Here is a 27,761-nt window from a genome sequence, read left to right on the forward strand (position 1 = left end):
TTAGGGACAATGTCTCTTTATTGACCTAGTCCACATATCTCACAAAGACAGCCACAAAGCAACAGCCAATCAGTGCTGCCAAAGAGGCCGTGAGCACCACGACGGCAACGCTGCCGGCCATGTTGACCAGGAAGCCCAGGCCTCCTCCGACCAGGATCTGAGCCAGCTGTACCATGCAGGTGAGGGTGGCGCAGTCCAGGCCCTGCCCTCGTCCGCTGCTGTCCGGGCCGCCTGCCTGGGCCTGCTTCTTCTGCAAGGGAAACACAGGAACAGCACGTGATCCACACAAAACTGTCCTTTGGGGCAGACCTTGGCGACCTTTCTGTGAAGACCCAGAGAGCAAACACCTCCGGCTTGGTTGCTACTACTCAACCCTCTGCTGCCGTAGTGCAAAAACAGCTGCAATACATCACACGTTGGCGTTCCAAAGGAACTTTATGGGCATTGGTATTTGAATTTCATGCTATTTTCATTAGTCACAGAGTATTATCTTCCTATTGATTTTTTAAAAAGCCTTTTAACATTTTTGAAAGAATTCTTTGCTCACCGGCTGTACAAAAGCAGGTGGCTGGCCACATTGGCCAAGGAGACAGAGTTTGTCAACCCCTGATGGAAGGTCACTGAGACTCCCCAGCCCTCTTACCTGGGGCTGCCTTCCCTACCTGCTAGAAATTCCACCATTAACACCTCTCAGAGTTAAATGGTTAATATATGTAAAATTCTCTCTTCCTTAGAAGTCAATAGGTACAGTGTAGTAACAGCTCAATAAATATCCCATTCCGTTCCTTCCTTACTGTTAAAAATTCAAACCTTTTTAAAAGGATGGTGAATCACAGATATACATAGAGAAGCAACACAAAAAAGGGATTCAACCTTTCCAAATATGGTTGGTATTTGGGTAGTATATTAATATTTGATACTTGGTCTGAACTGTTTGCTAATGGTTGCCATTTATTGGGTGTCTTTTATGTGCTAGGCGCTGTGTTCGGTTCTTTCGCATGTTACTTCATTTCATACTTACCTCCTCCCTAGAGACACGGATTCTCATTATCCCCATGATAGTAATAATACTAACTGCTATTGTTTGAGTCTTTGCAGGTGCTAGTTAGGCAGTATGCTAGGCAGAGAACCTACACTATCTTGTTTAATTTAATTTTCTAACAACTCTTACAGTGGGTCTATTATTCCCACTTGATTGGTTAGAAACCTGAGGCTCTGAGAGTTGGAATAATAATTCCTATACTGTTAAGTAAGAAAAAAAATTGTGCCCCCCCAAATGCCTATTATCCTTAGACTATAAAGGAAAACTTAAGAAAGCCAATTCATATTGCTTAATTTTCACTTAAAAATACTCGAAATATAGACAAAAACCTAAGAGTGGTTACACGTAGGAAGTAGGACAAGAGTGGAGGAAGGGGAGGGCGGGAGTCACTTCTCAGTGCCCCGTCTGTATATCACTGCGATTGTTGAACCCTGTGACTATATTACCTCTGTGAGCTGACTTTAAGTAATGTTTAATAAATCAACGAATAACATCCAGTGTCACACAGCACCAGGTGGGGGTGGGGGAGGCGCAGGATTTGATCGAGGTTTCTCCGAGTACAAAGCTTATGTGTTCCTGCCCTGGTACCATCTAACGCTCCTGGAAGGGGCAGCTCTTTATGACAGCTGTCCCTTTAACAGTGAAACCCCTGCAAGCACTGAAACGCTGGGGACAATGTTGGCCAGGACATGGGGACAGCCACCACTCTGGTTTGAAAGGTTCTTGCTCCGGGGGCACCTCTGCCCCGCTGCGGTGTTGGCCAGGTCAGACCATGGAAAAGGCGACCAGCCCCGCGGTCACCCGGACGTGTGTTCAGTGTTTGTGCAGTTTCAGGCTGAGGTGGATTAAAGTCCGAGTTCTCTCTCTAGTTTTTACATCACCAGTCCAGCTAAGAAACTGTAAACCTACTTTTGAGAGGGAAAAGTTGCATGTTTTGATAAGAGGATGCGATCATCATAGAACAGAAATCCCTGACCTAGTGTTCTTTTAGGGTGGTTCAGGGCCTTGCCCTCTGGCCTGACCTCCAGGCCAAGACGGGGTGGGCCCCCCCGGAGGCAGCTGGTGGGGGCAACCACCTGCGACCAGCTTCCCTCCATGCACACAGGGCCTGCCTTACTAGCAGCTGGACTTCCGAGGAAAATGTAGCTTGGAAGTGTCCTATCCTCCACCAATAAGCCCCAGAAGTCCCACCACGGACTTCTGCAGTGGCCGGGAACCCCGAAAGGGCACAGGAACCCTGGATATGTGAGCACTTGTCAGAAGCCCCAGGTTCCCCTTGCTGTGTCTCAGTGTGCCTGTGGGCTGATTTCTCAGCATGACCAAAAGCCCCCTTTTTCTAGTCCCACAGATGGGAGTAACGGTCCCCGCCCTCCTGCTGGCTCCCAGGGGCACAGGGCTTCAGAGTAAGAAAGGTGGGGGGCGGGGGCGGGCTGGACAGGTGGCCATGGCTTGGTCAAATCATCATCACTCCTGGCTGAGCATTTCAGTGCTGCTCTTTCAAGAACCCTTATTTCCCAGCCCTGCCCTGACCTTTCCTGTGAAATCCCTCAGCCCTCACGAGAGTCCAGAGTCACCCAGTGCAGATGTCTGTCACGCACCTGCTCCTCCTGCTCCTCGCGGTGGTACTCGGCCATGAGGTTAAAGGGCACAGTGTACAGGGTGCTGGACATCACGCCGAATGACGCACACAGCACCAGGGTGGAGTGGACATTCGGGAAGAGCCCGATGAGTCCCGTCCCCAGGCCGAACAGCAAATACCCCATGAAGTACAGACCCTTCAGTCCAATGTAGGACACCAAAGCTTTCTGGAAGTCTGGGGGAAGAAGAGAGGGAGAAATTACAGCTGGCAGTGCCTCCCAACACTAACAATTTCACACAACCCCTTCTTTTGAAGGGTCACTTTTTTTTTAAAAAAAAAAGGAGACTTTTTTGATACTGAGAAAGGAACAAAAGAACTTCCTCATCTGTGCTGGAAAACAGCTGGCTTTTGAAATCAGTTTTAAATCCCTTGAATAAAGAAAAGCGAGAAATTGCTTGGCAGGTTGACTTTCTTTCCCACAGGGAAGGATCGGGCACTGTGTATAAAGCAGACAGCTGGCAGCAACGGGGCGCAGAAGAGGTGGCGCAAAGCCGGCCGTGACTCTGGCCCCTGGGGCTGCAGGACATGGGAGAAAAGTGGGGGTCATTCTGGTTCTCAGGGGTCTAGCCTAACAGTCCCTAATAGCAGCCCAGGCCTCTCTTGGCCCCATGGCCCAAAGTCAGGTTGGAGGAAATTAATACAAGCAGATTTTACAGAATGATCCAAGTTATTCCGTCCCTTCGCACCCTGCTGAGTGTCATCCGCACACCTGAGAGGGAGGTAAAAGAAGTGCCTTACCTGCAGACAGCTCCCCTGACTTGCCGACCCCTCCCAGGCTGATGAGGGGCTCCCAGTGCCCCCAGCTCCTCCCCGTCACCAGCTCCCTCGCTCTCTGTGGGCAGCTTCCCTAACTTCTCAGAACCTCAGCTTCCTCATCTGAAAGATGGGCCTCATAAAGCCCTTCTTTGGGGCCGTTACCAGCATCAAATGAGCTAAAATGTCTGTGACGTCACCCAGCCCAATTCCAAGCACATAGAAAACACCTAATTGATGGTGACTGTGGTTTTTTCAACAGACGCAGGCTGGGCTGAAGATGGTTGACTTTTGATTTGGGTTCCCTTCTGGCAGGTTAACTTGGCTTGCTCATAAATGTATTGTGGTAGGGTCCATTTTTAAAGATTTTTTATTTTTTATTTTTAGAGAGAGGGGAAGCGAGGGAGAAAGAGATGGAGAGAAACATCGATGTCTGGTTGCTTCTTGTGCACCCCCTCCTGGGGACCTGGCTTGCAACCCAGGCATGAGCCCTGACTGGGAATTGAACCTGCGATCCTTTGGTTCACAGGCTGACACTCAATCCACTGAGGCACACTAGCCAGGGCAGAGTTCATTTTTAAAAATTGAAAATTCTGCTTTAAAATGTTTTACATTGTTTTCCACAATAGAAGGGGAAAATCCCTAAAAGGACTTCTATCTTCCTTTTTCAATCAGTCATTTTTAATATATATATTCTTTATCTTTCCCCTGCCCTACTGTATGGATCACATGAACCAGGGAATAAATTATAGCTACTTGAAATGTGCCTATTCGAGAGTGAGATTGTCCTTATCCATGCAAATAATTATTGGACTTCACCTTGCATAGACAAGAAACCTAATCTGTACGACATTGGAATCAATTATGAAACTAAACCCAGTTGCAGGTCATCCAGGGGAGACAGAATGTGTGGCACTGCTTCCTCTGTTAAATCCATACTATGCCTGGAGGGCTGTAGTCCAGGCTGAGAAGGACAGCTGTATCAAGCTAGGTCTGGTGCTGTTCGCTTCATCATTACATTTATGCAGAAAATGTAATCTGAGGTGTCCCAGTACCTGAAAGACACCATTAATATTCATTAGGGAAATACTCTTTATCCACAGATACAGCCCAGCCAAGGAGAAGGCAAAGAAGGGTAAAGAGATATTTGGAAAGAGGAGGAACTTTAGGACAAAAGCTGTAAGTCTGGCACAAAATTCTTGATTCATGAAGAGGAGTCAATGAAGGTAAAGGCTGCGCTGACTTGCCCTCTGCCGTGTGTCTGACACCCAGTAATGGTCATATCCTCCCTGTGACTCCAGTGAGGACTGGAGGCACATAATGCGTTTAAGCAGCAGCTATGAATAGTAGTGTACGACCTGAACAACTGGTTATATTTTGGTATTCAGGGCTGCTATTCTCATTGATCTGAGAATGCTTGCTATGCAAAGGAGCTTGAAAATAAGGCCCTTATCACCATACCCCTGTCCCCAACCCAGCAGCCAGATGGCCCTGCCAAAGTCTGTCCTGGAAGAAATTCTGCATTTGCATCCGATGTTCTGTGATGAGCCACAAACAGAGCGTTTTTCCTGTGCTCTGGAGTTGAAGGAAAGGATTGATTCTGCCTAGGATGGGTACGAGTGCAGGGAGAAAGACATGAAAGATTTCACAAACGAGGTCATATTTGAGCTGGGTCTAAAAGCGTCATTAGGAATGGTCTAAGTGGGGAGGCAGAAAGAGCAGTTCAGTTAGAAAAAGAAACAAAAAGCAGTAGGAAATACACAGAGATGAGAGAATCGTTGCGGTGACTTAGGGGGCAGTGACCCTGAGTGGGAGTGGCAGAGGTCGCGGTGGGAACCAGGCCCGCCTCCGGGACGGCCAGGCTCAGGACTCTGACTCCATCCCATGGGCGCGGGGGGCCCCTGAAGACCCCCGCACAGGGCTCGCTGGTATTCCAGGGATTGACACATGTTATTAAATATATTTACTATAACTTTGATAAACTACTTAAGTAATAGTTTATTTTGTATACAGGGCTTTTAAGTAGAAAGGGCCTGAAAAGGATATGCTTTTAAATTTTCAGATGCCATGAAATTCATACAGGGACTCCAACTAGACTAATGGTGCCTAGTAGGAATTCTTTGAGGGAAAAAAGTTAAAATGGACACAAAATTAAAATGGCAATTCCTTGGGGGGGGAATGTGTTCCTCTTACAAGAATGAGGGTAGTATTGAATAGCCTCTCCTCTCCTACCTCTTGAAAGCACATTTTAGACCCTGTAGTCTAACGGTTCTAGTTTAAGTACTTAACAATTTTACTCTTGGAATTTTCTTAGTTCACATACTCTGAAGGGAAAAAAGAGTGTGCTAAGGAACTGTAAGCTTTAAGCACCATTTTTTGGTTATAAAACATTTAAAAATAATGAACTCCATGGTTTTATGATTACTGCGCTCATGAATTCCTTCTATGTTTATGTCAGGTCTTCTTTCCCAATTGTGCTACCTTTTGAAGAGAGGTTCTTGATCTCAAAGCAGGTTTCCTGCTGGACCAAGGCCAGGTAAAGGGCTAAGTGCCAGACTAGAGGTCTCTGCATAAGTTCACCCTCACCCCCAACAAGCACACGTCAATGACAGAATGATGCCCTTGAGAATGGTAATAGGGATTGCCACCTACTGCCAACCTTCCCCCACCTGGGCCATGCCCCTGCTGTCCCCAGGGCCTGTCTAAAGCCTGGAGTTATTTGCAGAGGGGATAAACTATTCTCCCCACAATGCTAAAGGAGCTCCCATATTTCTACTCCAAACAGGGGATCTGCATTTTTTAACTTATTGATTTTAGAGAGAGAAGGGAAAGGAGGGAGAAACATCCATTTGTTGTTCCACTTAGTTACGCAGTCATCAGTTGACTCCTGTATGTGCCCTGACTGAGGATCTAACCCAGAGCTTTGGCACATCGGGATGACACACCAACCAACTGAGCTACCTGGCCAGGGCTGCATACGAGGTCTGTCTGGAAAAAGTCTAGCCACTGTTAATATAAAGAAAACAGTTTGTACAATAATGATGTAACCTGGCAGCCAAGGAGAGCGGACGGGAATGCACATGCGTGAACAATGATGACTTCATTGTGCTAGTCAGTGGGGACAGTAGACACCGTCCAGTCAGCGTGTGTATTGCGTGGCTGTCACGTTCAAAAAGACTGAGTAAGTTGAGCAATGGATCTGCATCAAATTTTGTGTTAAGCTTGAACATTCCTCTTTCGTAACTATTTGAATGATTCAGAAGGCCACAGCTATGGGCAAGTAGTGATTGGCATCTTCATCACAACATCCCTGCTCACGCATCACATCTTGTGCAGAGTTTTTTGGAGAAACATCAAATTATCCAGATGACTCAGCTCCCTACAGCCCAGATTTGGCACTCTGCAACTTCTGGCTTTTCCCAAAACTAAAATCACTTTTGAAAGGGAAGAGATTTCAGACCATGGATGAGATTCAGGAAAACACCATGGGGCTGCTGATGGCGATTCCAACAAAGGATTTTGAAGAGTGAAAGAGATACTGGGAGAACTGTGTGAGGTCCCAAGGTGCCTAATTTGAAGGGGACTGAGGCATCATTGTCCTATATACAATGTTTCTTGTATCTTGTATCTTCTTCAATGCCTCTGTTTTTCATAGTGCATGGCTGGATACTTTCTGGACAGACCACAAATATTTTCATAGGCAAGAGTTTTCACTTAGTTCAATGCATACAGAGTTTGGAGATTTCCATACACATTAGCAAGCACAAAATGAGTCTGTGTGATGCCCTAGAGTTGGAGTACATCTGTTTGTACTTACTTCAAACCAATCACACAAGTCCCTTTATTTACAGTGTCCTCACAGCTGAAATTTTGCTATGTGGGTGGTCAGCAGTCTCCAGACCCCATGGAAAGCTGGGACATGAGAAGGTAAGCCATAGTCCTCAACTTGGAACAGGGCTCCTGTAATACACCACCCTGTCCATCTGGGCTAAAGTCATTCTACATGTTCATTTCATTACTTGGCATGTTACCCATCCATCCCTTTTCATCATCTACAAATCCGGTAAGCGTATCTATGAAATGCCACTGGTGATATCACCCCAGCAGAACACAGGCCTGTTGTTAATTAATACTCTGCTGGGACTCTATTCCTCATCTGTCCAACACTTTAACACCTTGTTTACGAGATTTCCTTTTATTTCCCAGAGAACCTTGACCAGGAACACACTGATTATGAGGACAAAGTAATCACTGAGGAAAATGACACCTAGAATTCACTAGACTTCCTCTGGTCCTTTTGAAAAGAATAGTTTCCCCTGATCTCTGTATATTTAACAAGAATCTGGTGTTTTAAAGAACAAAAATGATATATAGAAATATAAAATCCAACATTCTGCTAGACCATAGCCCTTTAGAAGACAGCTTTAAGAGAAAGAAACTTACAAGAATAGAGTGAGGAGAACACAGCATTGATGCACAAGCCCCAACACCCAACCTCGACCCCCCTTTCGTAGATGAGAAACTCTGTGGAGTTGTGCGCACTGTAGGGATTCCCATGGTACACAATCTGAAAGAGAGAATTGGGGCTGTTGAGCTACAAATGCAGAGTTGTAGGGACTCCTTCTCACACACTCTGTTTCTCCATCCCTGGGGAGCAACCTGACCCTGCCCAAGGGCCCCTTCCTAGGACACAGAGCTCATGCTCCCATGACCACGTCACCTGTTTCATCCTTTCACCCCTCTACTCAGGGGCCTTTCGGAAGTCCCAATGCTCCTGCAACATCTCTCTGGATCATTAATACTCTTCCTTATACCTAACAGCTGGCCCTGCCCAACTTAGGCCACCTTTCCACCCATTTCTGGTACAGCCAATAGGCTTCTGACTCATCTCTACAAGTGCCACTCCTATTCCTGCTTGGAATTTATTTTTCCTCTCCTCTCTTCCTCCAACTCCTACTCACCCTTCAAAGCCTAGATCAGACTGTGCCTTCTTTACTAAGCCCGCCATGACTGCTACAGCGCGCACTGATTTTCCCCTATTTGTTGTATTTGATCAAGTACTGGTCCCACAGTATCCTCTAGTTGTCTAGGGTGTAGTAACTTGCCTCTAGGACCAGCCTGTAAGGCAGCTCTTTAAAAGTACCCTTTCCTACTCTCTAGAGGTTAGCCCAGAAGAAGCTCCACAGGCACCGATGGAAAGATTGATGTGCAAGTCAATGAGTATGTGTACAGACATGTTTATTACCTGGCCCATGAAATCTGTGAAAAACAGCATGTTGGATAGGAAGGCGGTCCATCCAATGAGGTGGCTGATGCAAAGGCAGCGGTAGTGGGGAGGCATACTCACCAGTGCCCTCAGCAGTGACTTCATGGTCATTGTTCTCTGAGTCTGGAATGAAATGAAACAGGCATGACCTTCAGTGCACACACACAGCCAGCTGTGGGCGCCAGAGCACACAGCCATGAGACATATCTGCCAGTCGACCATCACACAGACGCACTCGTTCTGTGCTTCTGTGCGTGGCACTGAAGTTTCCACAGCGTGGTCTCCAGGAGACGTTAAGCACGTGCAGATACTTAATGGGGCTTTGGGGACCTGAGGGGAAAGGGACTGGAAGTGGAGCTTGCTTTGGGCTAAGATGCAACAACATCTAGCATTCTCCTTGACGACAGAAACACTGCAGGAGGACAAGGCTTACACATCGTTACAATTCTTAGATTTCTTGGCTCTGAAAATGTGGTAGATGGAATTCTAAGAAGCCCATGATTTCCGTCTCTTGGTGTTGCCTCATTCTCATGTATTGTTACCTGCCAAAGGGATTTTGCAGATATAATTAAGGTTACTAATCTGTTGACTTTGAGTTCATCAAAAGGGAGATTTTCTGGGTGGCCCTCACCAAATCACATGAGCCCTTTAAAAAGCAGAGAACGTTTTCCAGCTGGGAGTGGAAGAGGAAGTCAGAGCATTTCAAAGCATGAAAATGGCTAGCTTTGAAGGTGAACGAAGCCACATGGGAAGAATCTGAGAGTGGCCTCTGGAGAACGAGAATGATTCCTAGCTGGTCAGCAAGAAAACAGGGACCTCAGTCCTGCAACCACAAGGCACTGGATTTTACCCGCATGAGCTCAGAAGCCTGTTCTCCCCTAGCTGAGCCTCTAGGATGGGAATATAGCTCCACTGACACCCTAACTCCAGCCTTGTGAGGCCCTGAGCAGAGAGCACAGGGAAGCCCACCCAGACTGCTGACCTACAGAACTGTGAGATAGTGAATTGATGCAGTTTTAAGCAGATAAATTTGTGGTAATTTGTTATGTAGTGATAGAAAACCAATACAGAGAGCCAACTGGCTCCCTGCTCTTGGCCAGGCACCTCGTCCTAGTCTCTTTCTGTGGGTCCCGCTGTCAGCCAGAGCACGGAAATAAACCCTATGCTGAAGCATAAGTGAGAGCTCTGTAGAACAAATATCCACACACACACACACACGCAATGAATACATATGCCGAAAATTCTTTAATTTAGACTAAAATTATGTGAAAACTAGAAGCTCCAATTTTGGGGGATCAGGAGCCTTGAGAGAGAATTAAAAAAAAATGAACTATTGACACAGCTGTTTTAAAAAACAAAGAATAAAACAGCCTTTAGTATCTTGTCATATAAGAGAAGAAAGGAACCTCAGGAATACTAAGCAGTCAGCTGCCCTGGAAACACCAAGGCTATAAATACCAACTATGCTGGGGTTATGGGTCTTTCTTGTCAGATTTTTATTTATTGTGAATCTTGACATAATGACATTGAATCTTGGCTAGTTTATTTACAAGATAGTCTCCTGAGATTTTCTGTTTTAACTTTAACAGAAAATTGTGTTTATAGCTCTTAACCTAATATGATAGTGCTTTTTAGTTCCTTGTTGCATAAAATTGTATTTATCCATGGTATTTTTGTTGTATAAACTGACTTTTTAAAATTCATCATTTTTATAGTATTTAATCTACTGACATGACTAAACTGATATCCTTATATTTAACAGTATTCCTTTAGAGTTAGGAAAAATAACTGCTTTCTGAATATGCAATATGGTACCAGTCAAAATAAGTGGTGAGCACAACATAAACTCAATGCCAAGTGACAACCTTTTTCTTGACTACAGGAAGAAGCAGCTAAAGGTAGAGATGGAAGAACAACAGCCTGAATGTCATGTCTTAGATGAAGTGATTAACCTTCCATTTCTGTCCCTTCTTTCCAAAATGCAAAATTTTATAAAGTGAATCTCGCCAGCAAGTATTCAGCCTCATTCCAAATATTAATTTATTTTGCCGCATGTAGTGTGTTCCTGTATTATACTGTGCACTCACACATTTTTGGCCCAAACTTTCGGGAAAAAAATCTTTTGTTTTAATTTTTTAATTCAATGTTTTATTTATTTATATTTAGAAACAAAACTGATAATCATATTCTAGGGTATTATTTTGCATACAGATAATCGTTACTGCCTTTTAGAGTTACACTTTTAACCCATAAGCATAAATAAAAGAATTAAAAACATTTATATAGATATGGAATTAGTACCAGCCATGTATAATGTATATCCTTCTTTTTCCCTCAAAAATTTGGGCAAAAAGTGCACCATATACCCGGTAAAATACGATGTGCTTCTGCCTTACACATAATTTTCAGCCTGTTTTTGTTGTTAACCTAATTTTTCCTTTCATCCAAAAATAAATGAGTTTTCAAACTGTGCCTTGCATTTCTGCAAAAGATGGGAATTTCAATACTCGAATCTCCTTTAAGTATTTTAACTCAGAATGAAAATTCTGCTGGCATCTCATTCTCTGACTCATTGGCTCCCTTGGTAAAGCCCTGTCAGTGGTCCCGCGCCCTGGGAGCAGATGGACTGCATGTACTGTGTGCCTTTGTCCACTGGAGATGCGGGGACGATGGATTTATAAGTGGAAAGGCACAGAGCCAGCAGCGGGGAAAGAGAACTTCCCAGGGGCACACTCAAAAGGGGACGACTGAGACGCTGAAGGGAGCAATGATGGCACGGAGGCAGTGCAGATGAATGTTATGGTTTGAACTCTGAAATAATTCAGGCCATTCATCATTTTTAAAAAATCCCACCTTTAAAATCGCAAAGCCAGCCTCACTTTGGGAAGTAACAGCTTGGACAGACAATGATGGCAAGGGCCAGGGCTCAACATTGTGTAGACACCCATTGCTCAGCTAGAGGCTCCCAAGATGCACAGTTGGAATAGAAGAGTCGGATGCTTGGCTTTATGCGTAAGATATGTTACTCTATTTTGTTTTGTTTTTTTTCTTTAAAGCAAATAATGAAACCAATCAGAGCCTACGATGTTGTGTATGAGGCCTGGACTAGAAAGTTCATTGCATTTGATGCATTTATTTTCTTTCTAGTGTGTAGGATTTTATGCCTTTCAGACAGCTCGCACTCACTGGTTTCATGTGATCCTCACAACAGCTTCTGCTGAGTCGCAGCCAGTCGATGGGGCAAAGCGGACGTGATAACCTACTGGGGTAATGTCTACTTATCTTTGTAAAACCTGCCCTTGTTTTTGTTCCTTCAACTGTGACATTATTCTTTATTTACTTTCAAAGTAATATCTGTCCAGTAGAAATGTTGAATCTACTGAAGGGTTTAGAAAAGAAAATTAAAACCACCTGTGAGCCCACCACCCAGAGACAATAACTTTAATTAACATTGTGGGTACGAATCCTATTTTTTTCTCTGTATGTGTATAGCTTTTCTCAAAATGGAGATCATTGTGTATGTGTGTGTGTGTTAACTGACAGATTATGTTTTAAATAAATGTTCAAAAACACACCTTTTGATGATTGCATGGGTTTCATCACATGGATATTCCAGGATCCCGTGCTGCCTTACAGAAGGACACGAAAAGGGGGCTCAGGCTAACTAGTGACCTCAGAGTCCTTGTCTGTTAGCCAAGAATGGGCAGGGAGTGTGCGTGCCCCCTGAGGCAGCCTGGGGGAGGGGAGGGTGGTCTACCAGGTCTCAAGAGACCTAGACGCTCATATTTTCTCTATTTTCTGTGTGATCAAGACAAAGTGGAGGCTTTGTCCCCCAAAAACCTTCTATTTCTTCCATATATTCTTCCAATTATGGAAAACTCATACTAAAATAGGAGCTCTTGGTGGAATGGGATGAGCAGATTATCCCCTCCCATTACATTTTGTCACCATGGTGGTATGGTAGAAGGTAGGTCGATACACTGCAGAAACCTAACTCCAGCACAGTTGTATAAGGTCATTTCGTAAGACTTTACCTAAGTGATAAGTCTGCTAATTCAAACCCAAGCAATTCAGAGGTTTACTTTTGTATTAATTTTTGGAAAATATAAAGCTAACTAATAGAACAAAGCACTTAACTTGAGAAAACTATTTACAGACTTTTATAACTAGCTGGTAAGACTTACAACCTTTATTCATATACATAACTGAATAATGAAAATGAGGTTTTCTACTGACTGCAAGTAGCAAATATCTCTCTTTGAAATATCACTGAAAGAAAACACAATTTTCAAACATTACAAATCATTTAGCTAAATGCAGTGTGGTATCCTAGATTAGAACCTGGAACAGAAAAAGGACATTAAAGGAAAAACTGGAGAAATAGAAATATGTGCTGTTTATTTAATAGCTGTACCAATGTTAACTTCTTAGTTTTGAGAAATGTATCATGGTTATGTAAGATGTTAACATTAGGGAGAAGCTGGTAAATACAGGAACTCTGACTACTGTCTTAGCAACTTTTTTCTGTGAACTTAAAATGATTCAAAATTAGAGCCCTGGCTGGTGTGGCTCAGTGGACTGAGTGCTGGCCTGCAAACCAAAGGGTCAACATTTCGATTACCAGCCAGGGCACATGCCCGGGTTGCAGGCCAGGTCCCCAGCAGGGGGAGCGTGAGAGGCAACCACACATTAATGTTTCTCTTCCTCTCTCTCTCCTTCCATTCCCCTCTCTCTAAAAATAAATAATTAAAATATTTAAAATGATTCAAAATTATACATTTATTAAGAAATTAAGACAACATGTGAATAGTTGCACTTTGCTCGATGACAACTCTGAGACTGGGACAGGGTCTGTCCTGATGGCCAGCTGTGGTAGACTTTTGTTAATAGTTGCTGAAGAAATGAATAATCTGTGTACATAATTTGACCAATTCTGATAATTCTCACTATTCACCCAAACTCCAGCAAGATCCATATTTCAGATGACCACTTCTGCTACATTCATTCAACAAACAACTAACAGAACATCTGATGCCAACTTCCTACTGCCAGGCACCGAGGTCAATGTCAAGAGTGAGGAAATGACTATATTTTCTGTGCTGTACTTGAAATCACAGCGATCACTTTCTAAGGTATATAAATGTCCGATCAGTATGTTGTACACCTGAAACTAACATAATATTGTTGTCTATCAACTGTAATTAAAAAATAAATTTAAAAGAAGAATAAAGAATGGTAAAATGGGCTGAGGTCACATCTGCCATCTGGTGGGGAAGACACAGACAAGTTAGCCAACAAGACAGAATGTTAAATAACTGCAACTGAAGGCTCAACATCATCATACATGGGACCAAAAGAGGTCACCCTGGACTGGAGGGACTGGGAAATGCAATGCCGAGTCTCCAGAGAAGAGTAGGGATCTTCGAAGAGAACAAGATAGGGGGAAGCATGAGGATAACAAGACTGCATTCACTTGAAAATATTTGTCAATTTACTTTTTCATTCTTAGTTATTAAAAATATGCCCTCCTCCAAATCCTTCTGCTCCAATGGACCAAACTTGCCTAATTTTAATTCTGAATTTGTGATGCTTTAGAAAAAAGGAAACAGACTTAAATGACACTATTTGTAAATCACTGGGCTAGGTGTTTTCAACCTGTTTTATTTTATTTAACCCTTAGAAGTCCTCTGTAAGGGAGATAACGTTATCTTCACTTTACAGATGAAAACACTAAGCTCAGCTAGGTTAATTTACTGAGGTTATAAAGCAACTAGGATTAGGAGCTAGTGAGCTGTCAGAGACTAACAGTTGGCCCCAATACCTCTCCTGCCTCTCTTAGGAGTGATGGAAGTTTCAGATAGGTATTTGGATTCTAAGTCAGGGCTATAGTCTTCATTCCACTTGCAGCTCTGTGTGGCCATGTGACTAAGTCCTGGTCCACAGTAGATAAGCAGAAGTGATGTTTGCAAGTTTTGAGTTGTGTCCTCAAAGGAAAGGTTCAGGCCCTGCCTTTTCTTCCTTCCTGCCAGCAGAAATGTAGACATAATAATGGCAAGTGTAGAAGCCACTTTGGACCTCAGGATGGAAGTTCCATGTTCAAAATGCAAGCAACAAAACAGAAGGGTCCAGGTCCCTTGTGGAGTCAGTAAGGTAGCCCCAATCCATCCATCTGGACCTTTACAAGAGTGAGAAATGAACTTACACCTTGTGTAATCTAACTGGGGTTTGCTATACGCTAACTCATCAGGAGCCCAAATTGAAATCTTAGCTTGATGGTTCCAAAGCTCTTACCCTAACAAGAGAAGTTGAGCTCATAGAAGAGATGAGATTCACTGAGCTTGTTTGGAAATTCTGTTAGAGCACAGATTAAATCTGGTCCCTATTTGGGCTCAGAGCACTAGGATTCTAACCAGGCTTACAATAGCACCTGTACCTCACACCTTACTGTGTGGGAGGAACCATTCTAAGTAACTTTGCATGAACAACATCATGTAATCTGCACAAAACCCTTGTAGATAGATAAAATTCCTTTCTCATTTTACAGAACTGTACATTCCCTAGGTCACACGTTACAGAGGTAGAAGAGGCAGGATTTGAACACCTACGCTCTTAATCATTAGGTTACCTACGGCAAGTGCCTGATAGTTATTTTCTGAATGAAGAACACAGGTCAGTCAGCTAGAGGAGCCCAGATTTAAAATCAGGTCTTCCACAGCCTCTTTGTCAGGCAGGGAATCCTTTGCCCTCTACCCCTGAGGTGTTGGTATTCAAGCTCCACTTGAAGGACGACAGCATTCTGTACCTGCAGTGTGCTGGGCAGTAGGGCAGTAGCTACCGGCCCCATGGGGCTGCGAAGCATTTGAAATGTGGCTAATGCAACTAAGGAACTGAAGTTTTCCTTCTATTCATTTTAATGAATTTTAATGTAAATAGCCCTATGAGACCAGTAGCTACTCCACTGGTCAGCAGAGTTCTAGTCTCTTCTCTCTGACCACTTCATCTGAACCTGCTTCCACTTCTCGGACAGTTAATAGAATTTTCTTTAAAATTTTAAGCTAATAAATTCACTGCGAAGTTCTCTAGAAATGGACTAAAAGGAATATCTAATCAACTCATGAAATACAAATTCAACATGCCCAACCCAGTTATCAACCCAGGAATACCATCTTTTGCTGAAACAAATTTATAATCCTAATCTAAGAACTGAAGATATTTCTTGTGGTCTGAAGATAGTCCAGGTTTCTCTTAAGGTCTAACATTTTGTGCCTGGCTTTATCTTTCCTGGTTGGATGTTCTGAAAAGAGTAAGAGACAGGAGAACACACATCTTTCCCCGAGCTGCAAAGTTTCAATTCTAAGGATAATAGCTGCTGGGGATTTGAGGATTCAGTTATACTTCACAGAACTCTTCACATCAAATAAACAACAAAACAAAGACAAAGAATAATAAAAAAAATGAGAAGGACAAGAATATTTTTTCCCAAGTAAAGAAAAAAGAATTTGCATCTTTACCTGTTCAGCAGGATTTTTGGTTTTTCCTCCCTGCATCGCCAGCTCTGGGTTTACATAGCCATTTTGAACCTTCTCTATAGACCCATACTCATACATTCTGTCTGATGACAATGGAGGGTTCTGGGGGGCTTGCAGCGGCGGAAGGCTGTCCTTTGCAACATCTCTAAGTGGGGCTTCAGGGATACTGCACAGATGAATAATGAAACACAAAATGAGGACCAAGGCGGAGAAGAAGAACATGACCTGGAATTCTGTGCCCAGCACTCTTCCCAGTTTCAGGCTGGCCCAGTCGATGGCACCCAAAAGGTAGCCCAGGGCACCTCCAAAGCCTGGAAAGCAAGGAAGAGCTGTGTTAGCATATTTAGCGAACCATCGTCCCTTTCCATTGTGCCCCAGCCCTTCCCTCCAGGGAGAAAGCTCCCCGAGGGCAGCAGAGGTAACACAGTGAGGGACTAAGACGCTTGCAGCCAGGACGGGTGGGTTCAAGGCTCGGCTCTGGCATGCACTGGCTGTGACCATGGACGTCTTCACTCATAAGATGGGGATCATAATAAAAGAGGAACCTACTGGTAGAGTCATAATTGGAAAACGGTGCCTGACATAGCAAGTGCTTAATAAATATTGTCACTATCAGAATTCTTGTGGCCTTTCCAAACTATACTCTCTGCACTGCTTAAAAAATAAAATACCTGACCTTAAGGAGCCCCAAAGAAAACCAATTTCAGGCAGCAATAAAGATTATTATTTGTACTATCATTTATCTATTAATAAGCTTTCTAAGGGGATGCAAGTTTGGAAAGATCAAACAGCCTTGGCATCTGTCTTCTTTCCCCTATCAGGAGCCATTGATAGCAACAGAACAAATACGAACTAAAATTTAAACATGAATGTTTAAAAACCCTTTTGTCATCTCACGGGACCCTAACTTGAAGCTTTTCTGGTCCTTGTTTTAGCTGCTTATGATTGAAGACAGTGTGGTTTGAAATACAATGAGGAAAGGCTACTCAAAACTAATCCTCACTCTGGCTGGTGTGGCTCAGTGATTGAACACTGGCCTGAACACCGGATTGAACCAAAAGGTTGCTGGTTTGATTCCCAGTCAGGGCACATGCCTGGGTTGTGGGTCAGGTCCCCAGTTGGGGGATGTGAGAGGCAACTGATCAATGTATCTGTCACTCATGGATGTTTCTCTCCTCTTTCTCCCTCTCTTCCCTTGTCTCTAAAAGAAAATTTTAAAAATCTTAAAAAAAACAAACAAAACTGATCCTGTCCTCATGGTCTCATATTTGAAATTCTGTCATTAGTGACTCATTCTTTTAGGTTCCTATTTTACAATGCAAGTCCTCTGGGTAAGGATGAAACTTTATACCACCCAGCTCCAAAGCAGCAAGTGCCCCTCAGGTGCTCTTCCTAATAGCAAACACCGGTGACTTCCGAGAATGCTGGGGTGAAGGAGGTACACAGCATAGGCTGGGAGGAAGTCCAGGGAAGTAAGAAGATGGGTGCAAAACCTTCTCCTTCTGTCAGATACCTTGAAATGTCAACCTCCCATCATGTCTTACCAAACAAAAATATCTACCTAGACAAATCAGCTTGTTTTTGTTTTTGTTTTTGTTTTTCTTGCATGGACGAAACCTTCATTCTGTTCCCCAAATAAAGACACATCCTCACAAATCAGGCAATCAAGGAAAAGAGAATTCAAGAAATTCTCTCTCTCTAATCCTAAATACCTAAACTTACATAAACCCTGACCCCAGGAACACAAATCGAAATGGCAAGTTCCGTGAATCCTAATTTGTCCAGAATGGTGGGAGAACGACCGAGTGCGGTCCCTTCACATTCTGGTGAGCTGCGATTTACCACAGAGGGTGTTTACAGATGACCACCTGTTTAACCACTTCATTACAAAACTGAAGTATCATGACCCTGTCCTGAGTGCCCGAGTGTATATTAAGGTGGGATTATGGGAAATTGTGGCCAGTGGTGCACAATGAGTTAAACATACTTTCTCAGCCAACAGGAATAAATGGTTCACTTATGGCTGATGGGCATATACATAAACAGATAAATTACATGTACGGTGACCTGGCATGGATGTTACATGCCTAGGATCGGAGAGGAAGGGGAGGCCCCTGCAGCAGCCACAATCTGTTGCTGATTCAGAGGGCAGTTCTGGGGCTTGTGGTGCCTTTGGATCACCATTAGACAATAACTCTCTTTATGCAACCGTGGGTATGCCCAGGGAGTTAGAAGTCATGTGATGATAAGCCAAGCAGTCAACCAAGAAAGTATTAAGTGCAGAGCTCTATTCAACGATCTATCTAAATCAAGGTTTCTTAGTCTTGGCACCACTAACATTTTGGGGTGGATAATTCTGCCTTGCAGGACTGTGCTGTGCATTGTAGGATATTTAGCTGCATCTCTGGCTTCTCCCCACTAGTTGCCAGTAACAACCTCTCCAACCCTCCCCACTGGATATGACAATCAAAAATATCTCCAGGTATTGCCTGATGTCCCCTAGGGGCCAAAATAACCCCCAGTTCAGAACTCTTGACCTGCATTAACCCTATGAAAAAAGTACGCATTCCTTTTTTCAAACTATTTCTCATTTACAACCAGATCAATGGTTGTCATACTGCCTCTTAATTCTCCTGTCATTTTAATTTATGCCTTTTTCCTTGAAATCTATTGCTCCATTGAGCAGAGGAAATATAGAAAAGAACACACTTACCCATTTGAAAGAATTGATATGTAAAATAAATCATCCACTGTTCAATGGAATGGTGATTTTAGTTTATGAATATAAACACAAGGATATAAATATAACAACGGATTTACATTATAGCAATTGAGTTCTATAATTGGAGGATTCCTAGTCTAATTTGAAATCTACTGGTTGAGTGTCCTTCAGTAAATATATATTGAACACTAAGTATATGTAAAGGACCCTACTAGTTTCTGGGGATAGAAACATAACTAAGACACAGTTCCTTATTCCCTCCTCCTCAGAAGGCAGTTTCGAGTGGAGAAGCAGATAAGTAAACAACTACTTTCAAAAAATCTGGAATAAATAAACTTAGAACTGTGATATGGCTACTTAAAGAGTGTAGAGGAGTTCTGAAAAGTTTATTTATTTTGATGCTTAGTTAATGGTAGCAAGATGATGTTGACGATTAGTAATCATTATAGGATTCCTCTTAATTAATGACGGAGTTCATAAGAGTGCAAAACAGCAGTGAATTCAAAGGTTTTAGAGGCAGGAGGATGTCTGGCGCTCAGAAAGTTGAATTAGATCAGAAATCCACCGGCTACAGTGGTTAAGTGACAAGAGACAGCATGAAAAAAAAGGGGGTTTGGAATTACGCCTGATTTCAGTTCCCACCTGTGTGCTTTCTGATCATGTTATCATGGGCACTTCTACTCTGCGGGTGGTGATGCATGAGTTTTGTGAGTGTCAACATGATAACACATGTAAAACACTAGCACATACAGGGGCAGAAGCGAGACCAAAACCCAGTGATCAGCTGACTTTCTACAGAAACCCTAACTCCAAAGCCTCACCCAGAAGCAAAAGAGAATGACTAAAGGTGCTCCTTGACTTATAATGGGGTTATGTCCCAATACACCATCATAAATTGAAAATACACTAAGTTCATGTGACGCTGATCATCGTTTAGCCTCGCCTACATTAAATGTGCTCAGAACACCTACATTAGCCGCCAGTTGGGCAAAATCACCTAACACAGCGAGCACACTGTGGAGTAGTGGCTGTTCACCCTTGTGGTTGTGTGGCTGACTGGGAGGTGCAGTGCACAGCTGCTGCACAGCTTCGCAGCAGAGTGTCTACTGCGTGTCACTGTCCTGGGAAAAGATCAAAATCAAAATCTGAAGTACAGCTTCTACTGAATGGTAGGGCTTTCACACCGTCTTAAAGTCAAAAACTTGGGAGTCAGGCCACGGAAAGTCAGGGATTGCATGCACTGCATTGAGGGTGACAATTTGCCTAGAGATGGATGACAGGCCTTAGTCATTCTAGGCCCAGCGATTAGAATCGGGGGGGTTGCTCCGAGGGTCGAGACCTGTGCTTGCCATTGACCTCGTGCAGCGTGTGCCAAGTATTGTGGAAGAAATGTCTACCTTGAACCTGGGAAGAATAAAAATAGTTAAGTGCCTGATTTTAAAAATAGCATCCCAGGACAGTGCTTCTTAAACTTTAATGTGCACATGAATCATACATACGGATGTCTCGTTAGCGCGCAGGTTGTATCAGTCCATTCGGGCTGCTGCAACAAAAATACCATGGATTTGGTAGCTTATAAACAACAAACAATTATTCCCCACAGTTCTAGAGGCTGGCAAGTGCAAGATCGTGGCACTGGCAGATTTGGGGTCTGTGGAGAGCCTTCTTCCTTGTGGACAGCTGTCTTTTCACTGTAACCTCCCTTGGGGGAAGGGGCAAGGAGCTTTCTCTTGTAGTGCCTCTTTGATAAGGTCAGAAATGCCATTCATGAGTCCTCCCAACTAATGCCATTCAAAAATCCACCTTCTCAAGGCCTCACCTCTTAATACGATCACACTGGACATTAGGTTTTCAACATGTGGATTTGGGGGGTGGGGACACAAACATTCAACCTATAGCATAGGTTCTAATTCTGAAGACTCAGGGTGGGGTCTGAGAGTCTGCATTCCTTTCAAGCTCCCCGTGACATCAGTGCCACTGTCCAAATATCACCGAGTAGCCAGGTTCTAGAGGAGTTTCCAGTCAACTGCTCTACCCTCATCTGACATTCTTGGGGGATGGGACTTTGTCGTCAGGATATTAGACCAACGATCCACAAATAACAAAGCACAATGGCGTGCAGTCTTGTAAAATTAAGGCTAATTTGAAGACACTAATAGGGATCTATGATTTGTATTCTGTTTTTGTAGCCTGGTAGAAAAAATAACCCTGAAATAATTGTAGAGGAATTATTGCTTTCTTGCGTTGCAGAAGGTTAATCAGATCTAATCTAACCCCAGTGCTTTTTTCTTTGCTTATCATACACACACACACATACACACACACACACACAGTGCAAGAAACTGTTCTTTCTATGTCTTCCCTTTCAATTCACTTGATAATCGGTTAAGTAAAATTTGACACATGCTACAAATAACTTAGAATTTCCAATCCCCTGTTCTGTTAGGAGCAGGCGTGCGTGGGCGGCAATGAGGTCGGAAGACTAAAGAGACAAAACTCTTCTGTTTGTCCCAAAATCAGTGTGCGATGTAGCTAACAGTTACAACAGCACATACCCTGAAGGAAGAGTAGGTCTTTGGGGAACTTATCCAAATATTTCAGTGGTATTCCCTCCTCCAGAAATGACAAAAGCCAGTAGGGGGCTGTGGAAATTAACTGAATGCTTTCCGTTTTGCTTCCATTGCTTAAACTAAGGATTTTATCTTCAAAGATAGTCTTCTAAACTAAACCCAGTCATTTTAGCTGCAACAAAGGCTAACACCAACTCCCACATCTACATCCAGACTGTTTATCGCTCCTGCCAACAGGGGCTCCCGAGATTAATCAGCAGGCCATTGGCCAAACTGCAAACCATAAGCTGGAGCATCCAAAGGACATCTGCTGCCACGTTAGATAATGGCCTTTAGTAAGGAGGGCCCACAAATGGTCTAGCTGCCAGGTTGTGTCATCAAAAACAGGCCAGAGCCAACATCATGCATACTCTAAAGTACTGAAAAAGAGAAAAGTTCAAAGAGGCTGAGCCTCACAAATTATCCATTCTTCTTCCAAAGATGTTTATGGGGCCAGTTCCTCACTGAATCATCACAAATAAAACTTTCACAAGCCCTGTGGGCTGGAGGGAATGAACTATATAGCAACATTTGGTATCGACTCCTTTTAAATAGTTCCTTGCTCCAGGCCTGAACTCATTTGCCAGAATATTAATAACTGATATTGCATAAAGACTCACAACCCCAAGCAGTGAAGAGGAGGAGCCAGAATTTGAACCTGGGTGCCCTTTGCCATTATGCTTCCTCCCAGCCCCCCACTACCGGATGGAGCCCCCTGACAACTGTGGCGAAGCCTTGGACCCAATTTAGCAGAAATATCCTTGATGAGAAACGTTTTGACAAAAGGAGGAATTTCCCCCTGGTGAGTGTGGGTTTCACAGCGTCAGGTGCACACAGAGGTGAAGGCCCAGGGTGAGAGGACAAGGGTGGAATCCCCAAAACCACCATGGCTACCGCATATGACAGGGGTAGGGAATAGGTCAAGTTACCTTTCAATATAAGAGACAGAAGAAGCGGAGGATGAAAATGTCCCCCTGGGAGCCAGAGCCTTTTCTTAAAAATAAAAATGTCAGAAGTATGCTAGGACATATTTTAGCAATGAACCCTTTGACACTTGTTTGCAAAGCATTTGAAATTGCCGGGCCTGGACTACAGCTTTGAAATAAATAAAAAGAATTTTGATTTACTCAGATGACTGGATTCCTTGGGCGAATGACGTCTTAGTGTTGGTGAAAATCAAAATGGGCCCTAACCCTGAACTTGCCTTTATTACAAAATACTTGTTTTGAGCAAGATGCTGCAGCCATCTCTCAAGTTCATGGAAATTTAGGGGGTCTGGTATGCATGCAAAGATGCGGCAGACTGACAATGCATGCTTGTTCTTCTTTGTACCATCTTTTAATGTGACCTGACATTCAGAACAAGGTGATTATGGTGAAGTCACACAGTCACATTTCACTCAACAGAATTCACCGAGTTACACTTTCAAAAGAGGGAGAGAGGGAGTGAGCACAAGAAAGACAAAAGAATATTTTATTCTATTTTATTTACTTAATCTTCACCCAAGGGTATGTTTATTGAGTTTTTGGGTGTTTTTTTTTTTTTTTGAGAGAGAGGAAGGGAGAGAGAGAAAAACGTCAATGTCAGAGACCATCAATCAGTTGTCTCCTGCATGCCAGTTGCACCCCAACTGGAAACCAAACTGAAACCTAGGTATGTGCCCTGACCTGGAATCGAACCCCCAACCTTTTGGTGTATGAGACAAGACTCCAAGCAGCTGAGCCTCCAGGCCAGGGCTAAAATAACTATTTAAATAACATGGGCGATCCTAGCCACTCTTCCATTCATTAAGCCCATGTCCAGGAGGAAACACTAACAGATCTGTTTATATGTATCCATCACTATGCAGGTCTGTATACACGAAACAAAGCATACTGTATTTCACGAGTGATATGAGAGATGTTTACAGATAATCTAGACTCTCTGTGATTATCACTTAGGCAGGGACATGTGAATTTAAGACTTGAACAAGGAGAGACTTCACTGTACTGTTTTATAATAAGAAAAAGTTTTAAGTTATCTTTTTCTAGTAGGGAAAAAAAACTTGCTTTGAGCTATCCACACACACTCTCAGGGTCCCTCTGTAATCCCTATGTTGGCTAAGGTTCAGGCAGAGTTCAGCGTTAGTCATAAGACAATGCAAGGTAACTAAAAGAGCTATTCATCTGGCTGATGCAAGTGGCCATGTAGTTTAACTTGATATAAATTTGCATAAAACACAAGCAGGGTTTTGAAACCAGGATATACTTTTGCACAGCTAACATTTCTAAGTGCTAGCCAGTAGCAAAGCAATGAGGTACGAGCCATGAGGAATTTGTGGGTGAAATCTCATAGGGGAGTTTACAAATCTTGTAGAGGAGTTAGATAAATACAGAGTGAATAATAATTGCAGGAAGAGTGGGAACGGTACTATAATAAATGTGCAGGAGTATAATTTTCAAATATAAATACTACTTAATTATTCACTAATAAATCGATGGGGCTTTGGGAGCCCTGGCTGTCACTTTCTCATAATAGTCATAGTCTAATTGTTTTCACTAGGCTAATACTCAGTTGTGTTTGTATTCTATGTGACCATTACTGACTTCAGCCTATTCGATAATAATTATCCATTCCACCTGGCTAACAAAACCCCAATTGGATTTAAGGACATGCCCCTCCCCAAAAAACTCATTTATCAAACCTCCCAGGCCCCTAGGTGCTCGTGTCACTTGACTCCAACCAATAAGGAACCAGCAGAAGTCTAGGGGGTTCCGGGAAAGCTGTTGCCGTCTTCACTGAGAGAGGCTATGGTGAAGTCCTAATCCATGATGTCACTACACTGGGAGGCAGGGCCTTTAAGGCAGTAATTAAGGTTCAATAGGGTCAGAAAGGAGAACACTCTGTCCCTCAGTGTTTGCCATTCAAATATTTGCTCAAACAATGGAACCCAATGGCTTCCATGTGCAGGCACGGCTCTTGGCTATGGAGACATAACTCAAACCACAAAACTCAAGATCCTGCTTCTCATGGGATATACCTGGCCATGAGAGCAGACAGAAGGTAGCAAAATAGAAATACACAGGCTGGCTGGGCTATGCATGCAATCCAATAAGGTAGGCTAATGGAGTCTGCCTCCCCCAACTAGATATAAAAACCCTCATGGGCCAGGGTGGTGCTGCAGCCTCTGCAGTTTCAGAACCATCCTCACTGGCGCTCTGTGAATGGACGGGGACTTCAGCAGCAGGGCTGTAAATAAACAGCATGACAGCAACCCACAGGGGCCCCAGAAACAGCCCCATCGTCCTCCTGGCATGGCCTCTCTCAAACCAGGAGGTTGAGGAAATGCCAACTGTTTATATAACTAAGAAATCTCTGGTGGGGGTGGGGAGGTGGGGGGCGTTATTTGCTTGGTTTGTTTCTATTTTTGTTTTTAAATGTGGTTCTTGGGATACCTGCCACAGAACCATCTGGGGTACTTATTAAAAATGCGAATTTCTGCCCCCTCCAAGCCATTGAATCAAAATAACGGGAGGAGGGGTCCAGGAAACTGGCTCCAAAATAATGCTGATGCTACAGTACAGATTTTTCAAAAAGAAAGAAAGAAACCAAAAAGTGAAGTGCACAATGCCTCTTTTCATTTTGGTTGTACATGTCTCCACAAATGGTTCTTCAGAGAGCCGTTATGTGAACTTCCTTTGCCAAGCTCTGCAGCCTGGTGGTCACAAGCTGACTTTGTTTAGAGAACTACACTGGGAGACAGAGCCCGCGTGACAGGAGCAGGCTATCAACTGACCCATTCACTCCAGAAAAATTCAACGTGCAAAGAAGCTGGATGGATTCAGCGGAAATGCCCCTGTCTGGGAGCTGAAAGAAAGACTTTCTGGAATATTCCCTACCTGTGAAGAGGGCATGGTAGTGGAGGCCCCTCTCCTTGTCCTGATGAGAGCAGACGTCAAATAAGTAGGCTTTGATGGGCCCATCAATGAAGTCGGCAGCAAAATCAAAGAGAACCACACCTATCATGGTGATGGTTATGGCCCAAATCAGCTTCCTCCTTGGGTCAGCAACCACGGCTAAATGAGAAGTGAAAATCAGTTACCTGAATCTTGGTTTGAAATGATCTGCATCTTTATTCCCACCATAGCTTCCTGTCATCAAATTATCTCCCTTTGCTTTCATTTTGTTCCATTTTTCCAAATAAAAACTTCATTATTTTTTAGGTTTTAAAAACAATGCAAACAGAAGTCCAGAAACGGCAAACCTAAAAGACAGAAAGCTGACAGAATGGTTGCCTCATACTGGTAGGGAGGAGAGAGCGGGGAGTGACTGCTAATGACCACCATTACTGGGCTTCCTTTTGGGACAACGAAAATGTTGTGGGACTAGATCGTGGTGACTGCGGCACAAGCTTGCAAATACACTAAAAAGTACCACATTGTCCACTTTTAAATGGTGACTTTCATAGTATATGAATCATATCTCTTTAAAGCGGTTTTAGAAATTCTGGATGCTTATGGTAAACCATTCCAATAGAGAAAAGCAGGGGAAATGCCTCAGCTCCCGGCCCCAAGGGATGATCATCCTTCACACTTCCTTTCGGGCCCTTCAACACGGCCAGAAAGAGGTGCACATCTGTGCCTTAATGCCATGCTTTTCAAACCTTAACTTGCTTGGCCAACACTTGGGTGACTTGTTGAAACGTGTTGTTAGGCTCCATCTCCCGTGATTCTCCCATGATTCTTCAGTAGGTTTGAAGTGGGGCCTGGAAACTTGCATCTCAAGAGCCCCAGTGAGGCTTTGAGTCGGAGGACCACGCTTTGAGCCTTGACTAATGGGATCATGTGCACGTGCCCATTCAGAACCAACTCTCCTGCTATCTTTGCGTTCCAATTGATGAAGAGAAGCTTCACAATTACTAACAGCTAAATAATATTCATTTCACAATTCATTCACCCAATCTTAACCATGTTTCTTGCTTTCAGCTAATTTTTTAAAAACCAATATGTAATATATGCACATTTTTAAAAATTATAATATGAAAATAAATGAAAAAATAACCTATCCTCCCCTTCTCACCTCCAGTCCTTTAGTACTGGAGCGACATTCTTACCAGATTTTTTGCGATTCTTTCAGAAATAGCCTGCATTTATGAATGTATGCCCTCTTTTAAATATATGTAGATGATAACTAATTGTCCTGCCTCATTATCATACATTCTGCTAGCCTGAGAGTTAAAGGCCTGAAACTGTGTGCTATTTGTATGTTAAAGATCCTTTTTTTCAGTGCAACTTTCTATCCACTACCACCAATCAGAGGTTGACTGATGGCTGGAAAAAGCACTCACCATCAGGGTTGTTTTTCTCCAGAATGTGTGGTGCTGGAATGACCCCCTGGGCTGATGGACAGGTACCCTGCACCCCCTGAAAGGCTCTACATAAAGCTCTGGACAGAGTTAACCCTTATTTGGACACACAAGTAATTTATTGTAAATATTTATAGCTGGGTAATTTGACAAAGTACTAAATAAGGTACAATGGGCTCAAAAAATACTGCCATGAATAAATATGTGAAAATTACTTAATTTTATAAAATAGATAAAAATTGAACCCTATTTTAAGATCCTCACAAAAAAAAAATGCATCCCAATGTCTCTAAAAGTAAAGGCTCCCCAGCCACAGAATTGGGGTCATTCACGTTGGAAATTCATTGTAACCTAGGAGAGATAAACGGTTCTAACAATTTTTTAAATGTCATATAAAGAAATTCGAATACTTCTATTGAGTTCCACAACAGGACTCTTTTCCCTGCCTGCCCACTTTGCGCAGTGCACTGACCTGATATCATGGTGTCCCCGTTGAGGTACAGAGCCATGCCCAAGAGCATCATGATGCCCAGACTGAGGATGTAGGGCCTGCGCCGGCCCCACCCAGCCCGGCAGTAGTCGCTGGCCGACCCCACCACGGGCTGCAGCAGGAAACCCAGGATGGGGCTAAGGAGCCACACCATGCTGTACAGGCTCTTGGGCAGGCCCACGCTGAGCAGGACAGGGGTCACGTAGGCTGCCTCCACCGCGTAGCAGAACTCCCGGCCGAACATGGCCATGCTGTGCATGATGAGCCGGCCTGTGGGTCTTCTGGGCAGCTCCACAAAGCCAAAGAGGCGATCCTCAGCGAGGGATGTAGCAGTGTCCATGCCAGGCTGCCCACTCTTGCCACCCAT

At 43.5% G+C, this 27,761-nt stretch overlaps 1 protein-coding gene across 2 annotated transcripts; it reads right to left on the bottom strand.

Annotated features, from left to right (window-relative positions):
• Window positions 1-27,761, bottom strand: SLC45A2 (solute carrier family 45 member 2). Of its 2 annotated transcripts, none has more exons than XM_054584007.1 (7): window positions 27,377-27,761; window positions 25,439-25,615; window positions 16,212-16,540; window positions 8,680-8,823; window positions 7,878-8,001; window positions 2,641-2,855; window positions 1-247 (listed from the first exon to the last, which is right to left on the bottom strand). In XM_054584007.1, the coding sequence occupies exons 1-7, from the start codon at window positions 27,759-27,761 to the stop codon at window positions 26-28; spliced, it is 1,596 nt and encodes a 531-aa protein (XP_054439982.1). In that variant the 3' UTR covers window positions 1-25. The 2 variants fall into 2 exon arrangements, with proteins under 2 accessions (XP_054439982.1, XP_054439981.1); XM_054584006.1 differs by having other exon boundaries at window positions 1-250.

The sequence above is a fragment of the Pteronotus mesoamericanus genome, unplaced genomic scaffold (assembly GCF_021234165.1).
Source record: "Pteronotus mesoamericanus isolate MK-2021 breed Mesoamerican mustached bat unplaced genomic scaffold, CSHL_Meso_final contig_75, whole genome shotgun sequence".
Taxonomy (NCBI): domain Eukaryota; kingdom Metazoa; phylum Chordata; class Mammalia; order Chiroptera; family Mormoopidae; genus Pteronotus; species Pteronotus mesoamericanus.

What these genes read in the sequence shown, in the direction of transcription:
- SLC45A2 (XM_054584006.1), bottom strand. Translation starts at nt 27,761, where the DNA reads ATGGGTGGCAAGAGTGGGCAGCCTGGCATGGACACTGCTACATCCCTC. An exon ending in CCAAAAATCCTGCTGAACAG is followed by an intron (nt 8,824 to 16,211) that starts GTAAAGATGCAA and finishes ATTTCATTCCAG; the next exon opens with ACTCAGAGAACAATGACCAT. An exon ending in GTTCTCCTCACTCTATTCTT is followed by an intron (nt 2,856 to 7,877) that starts GTAAGTTTCTTT and finishes TTCTTCCCCCAG; the next exon opens with ACTTCCAGAAAGCTTTGGTG.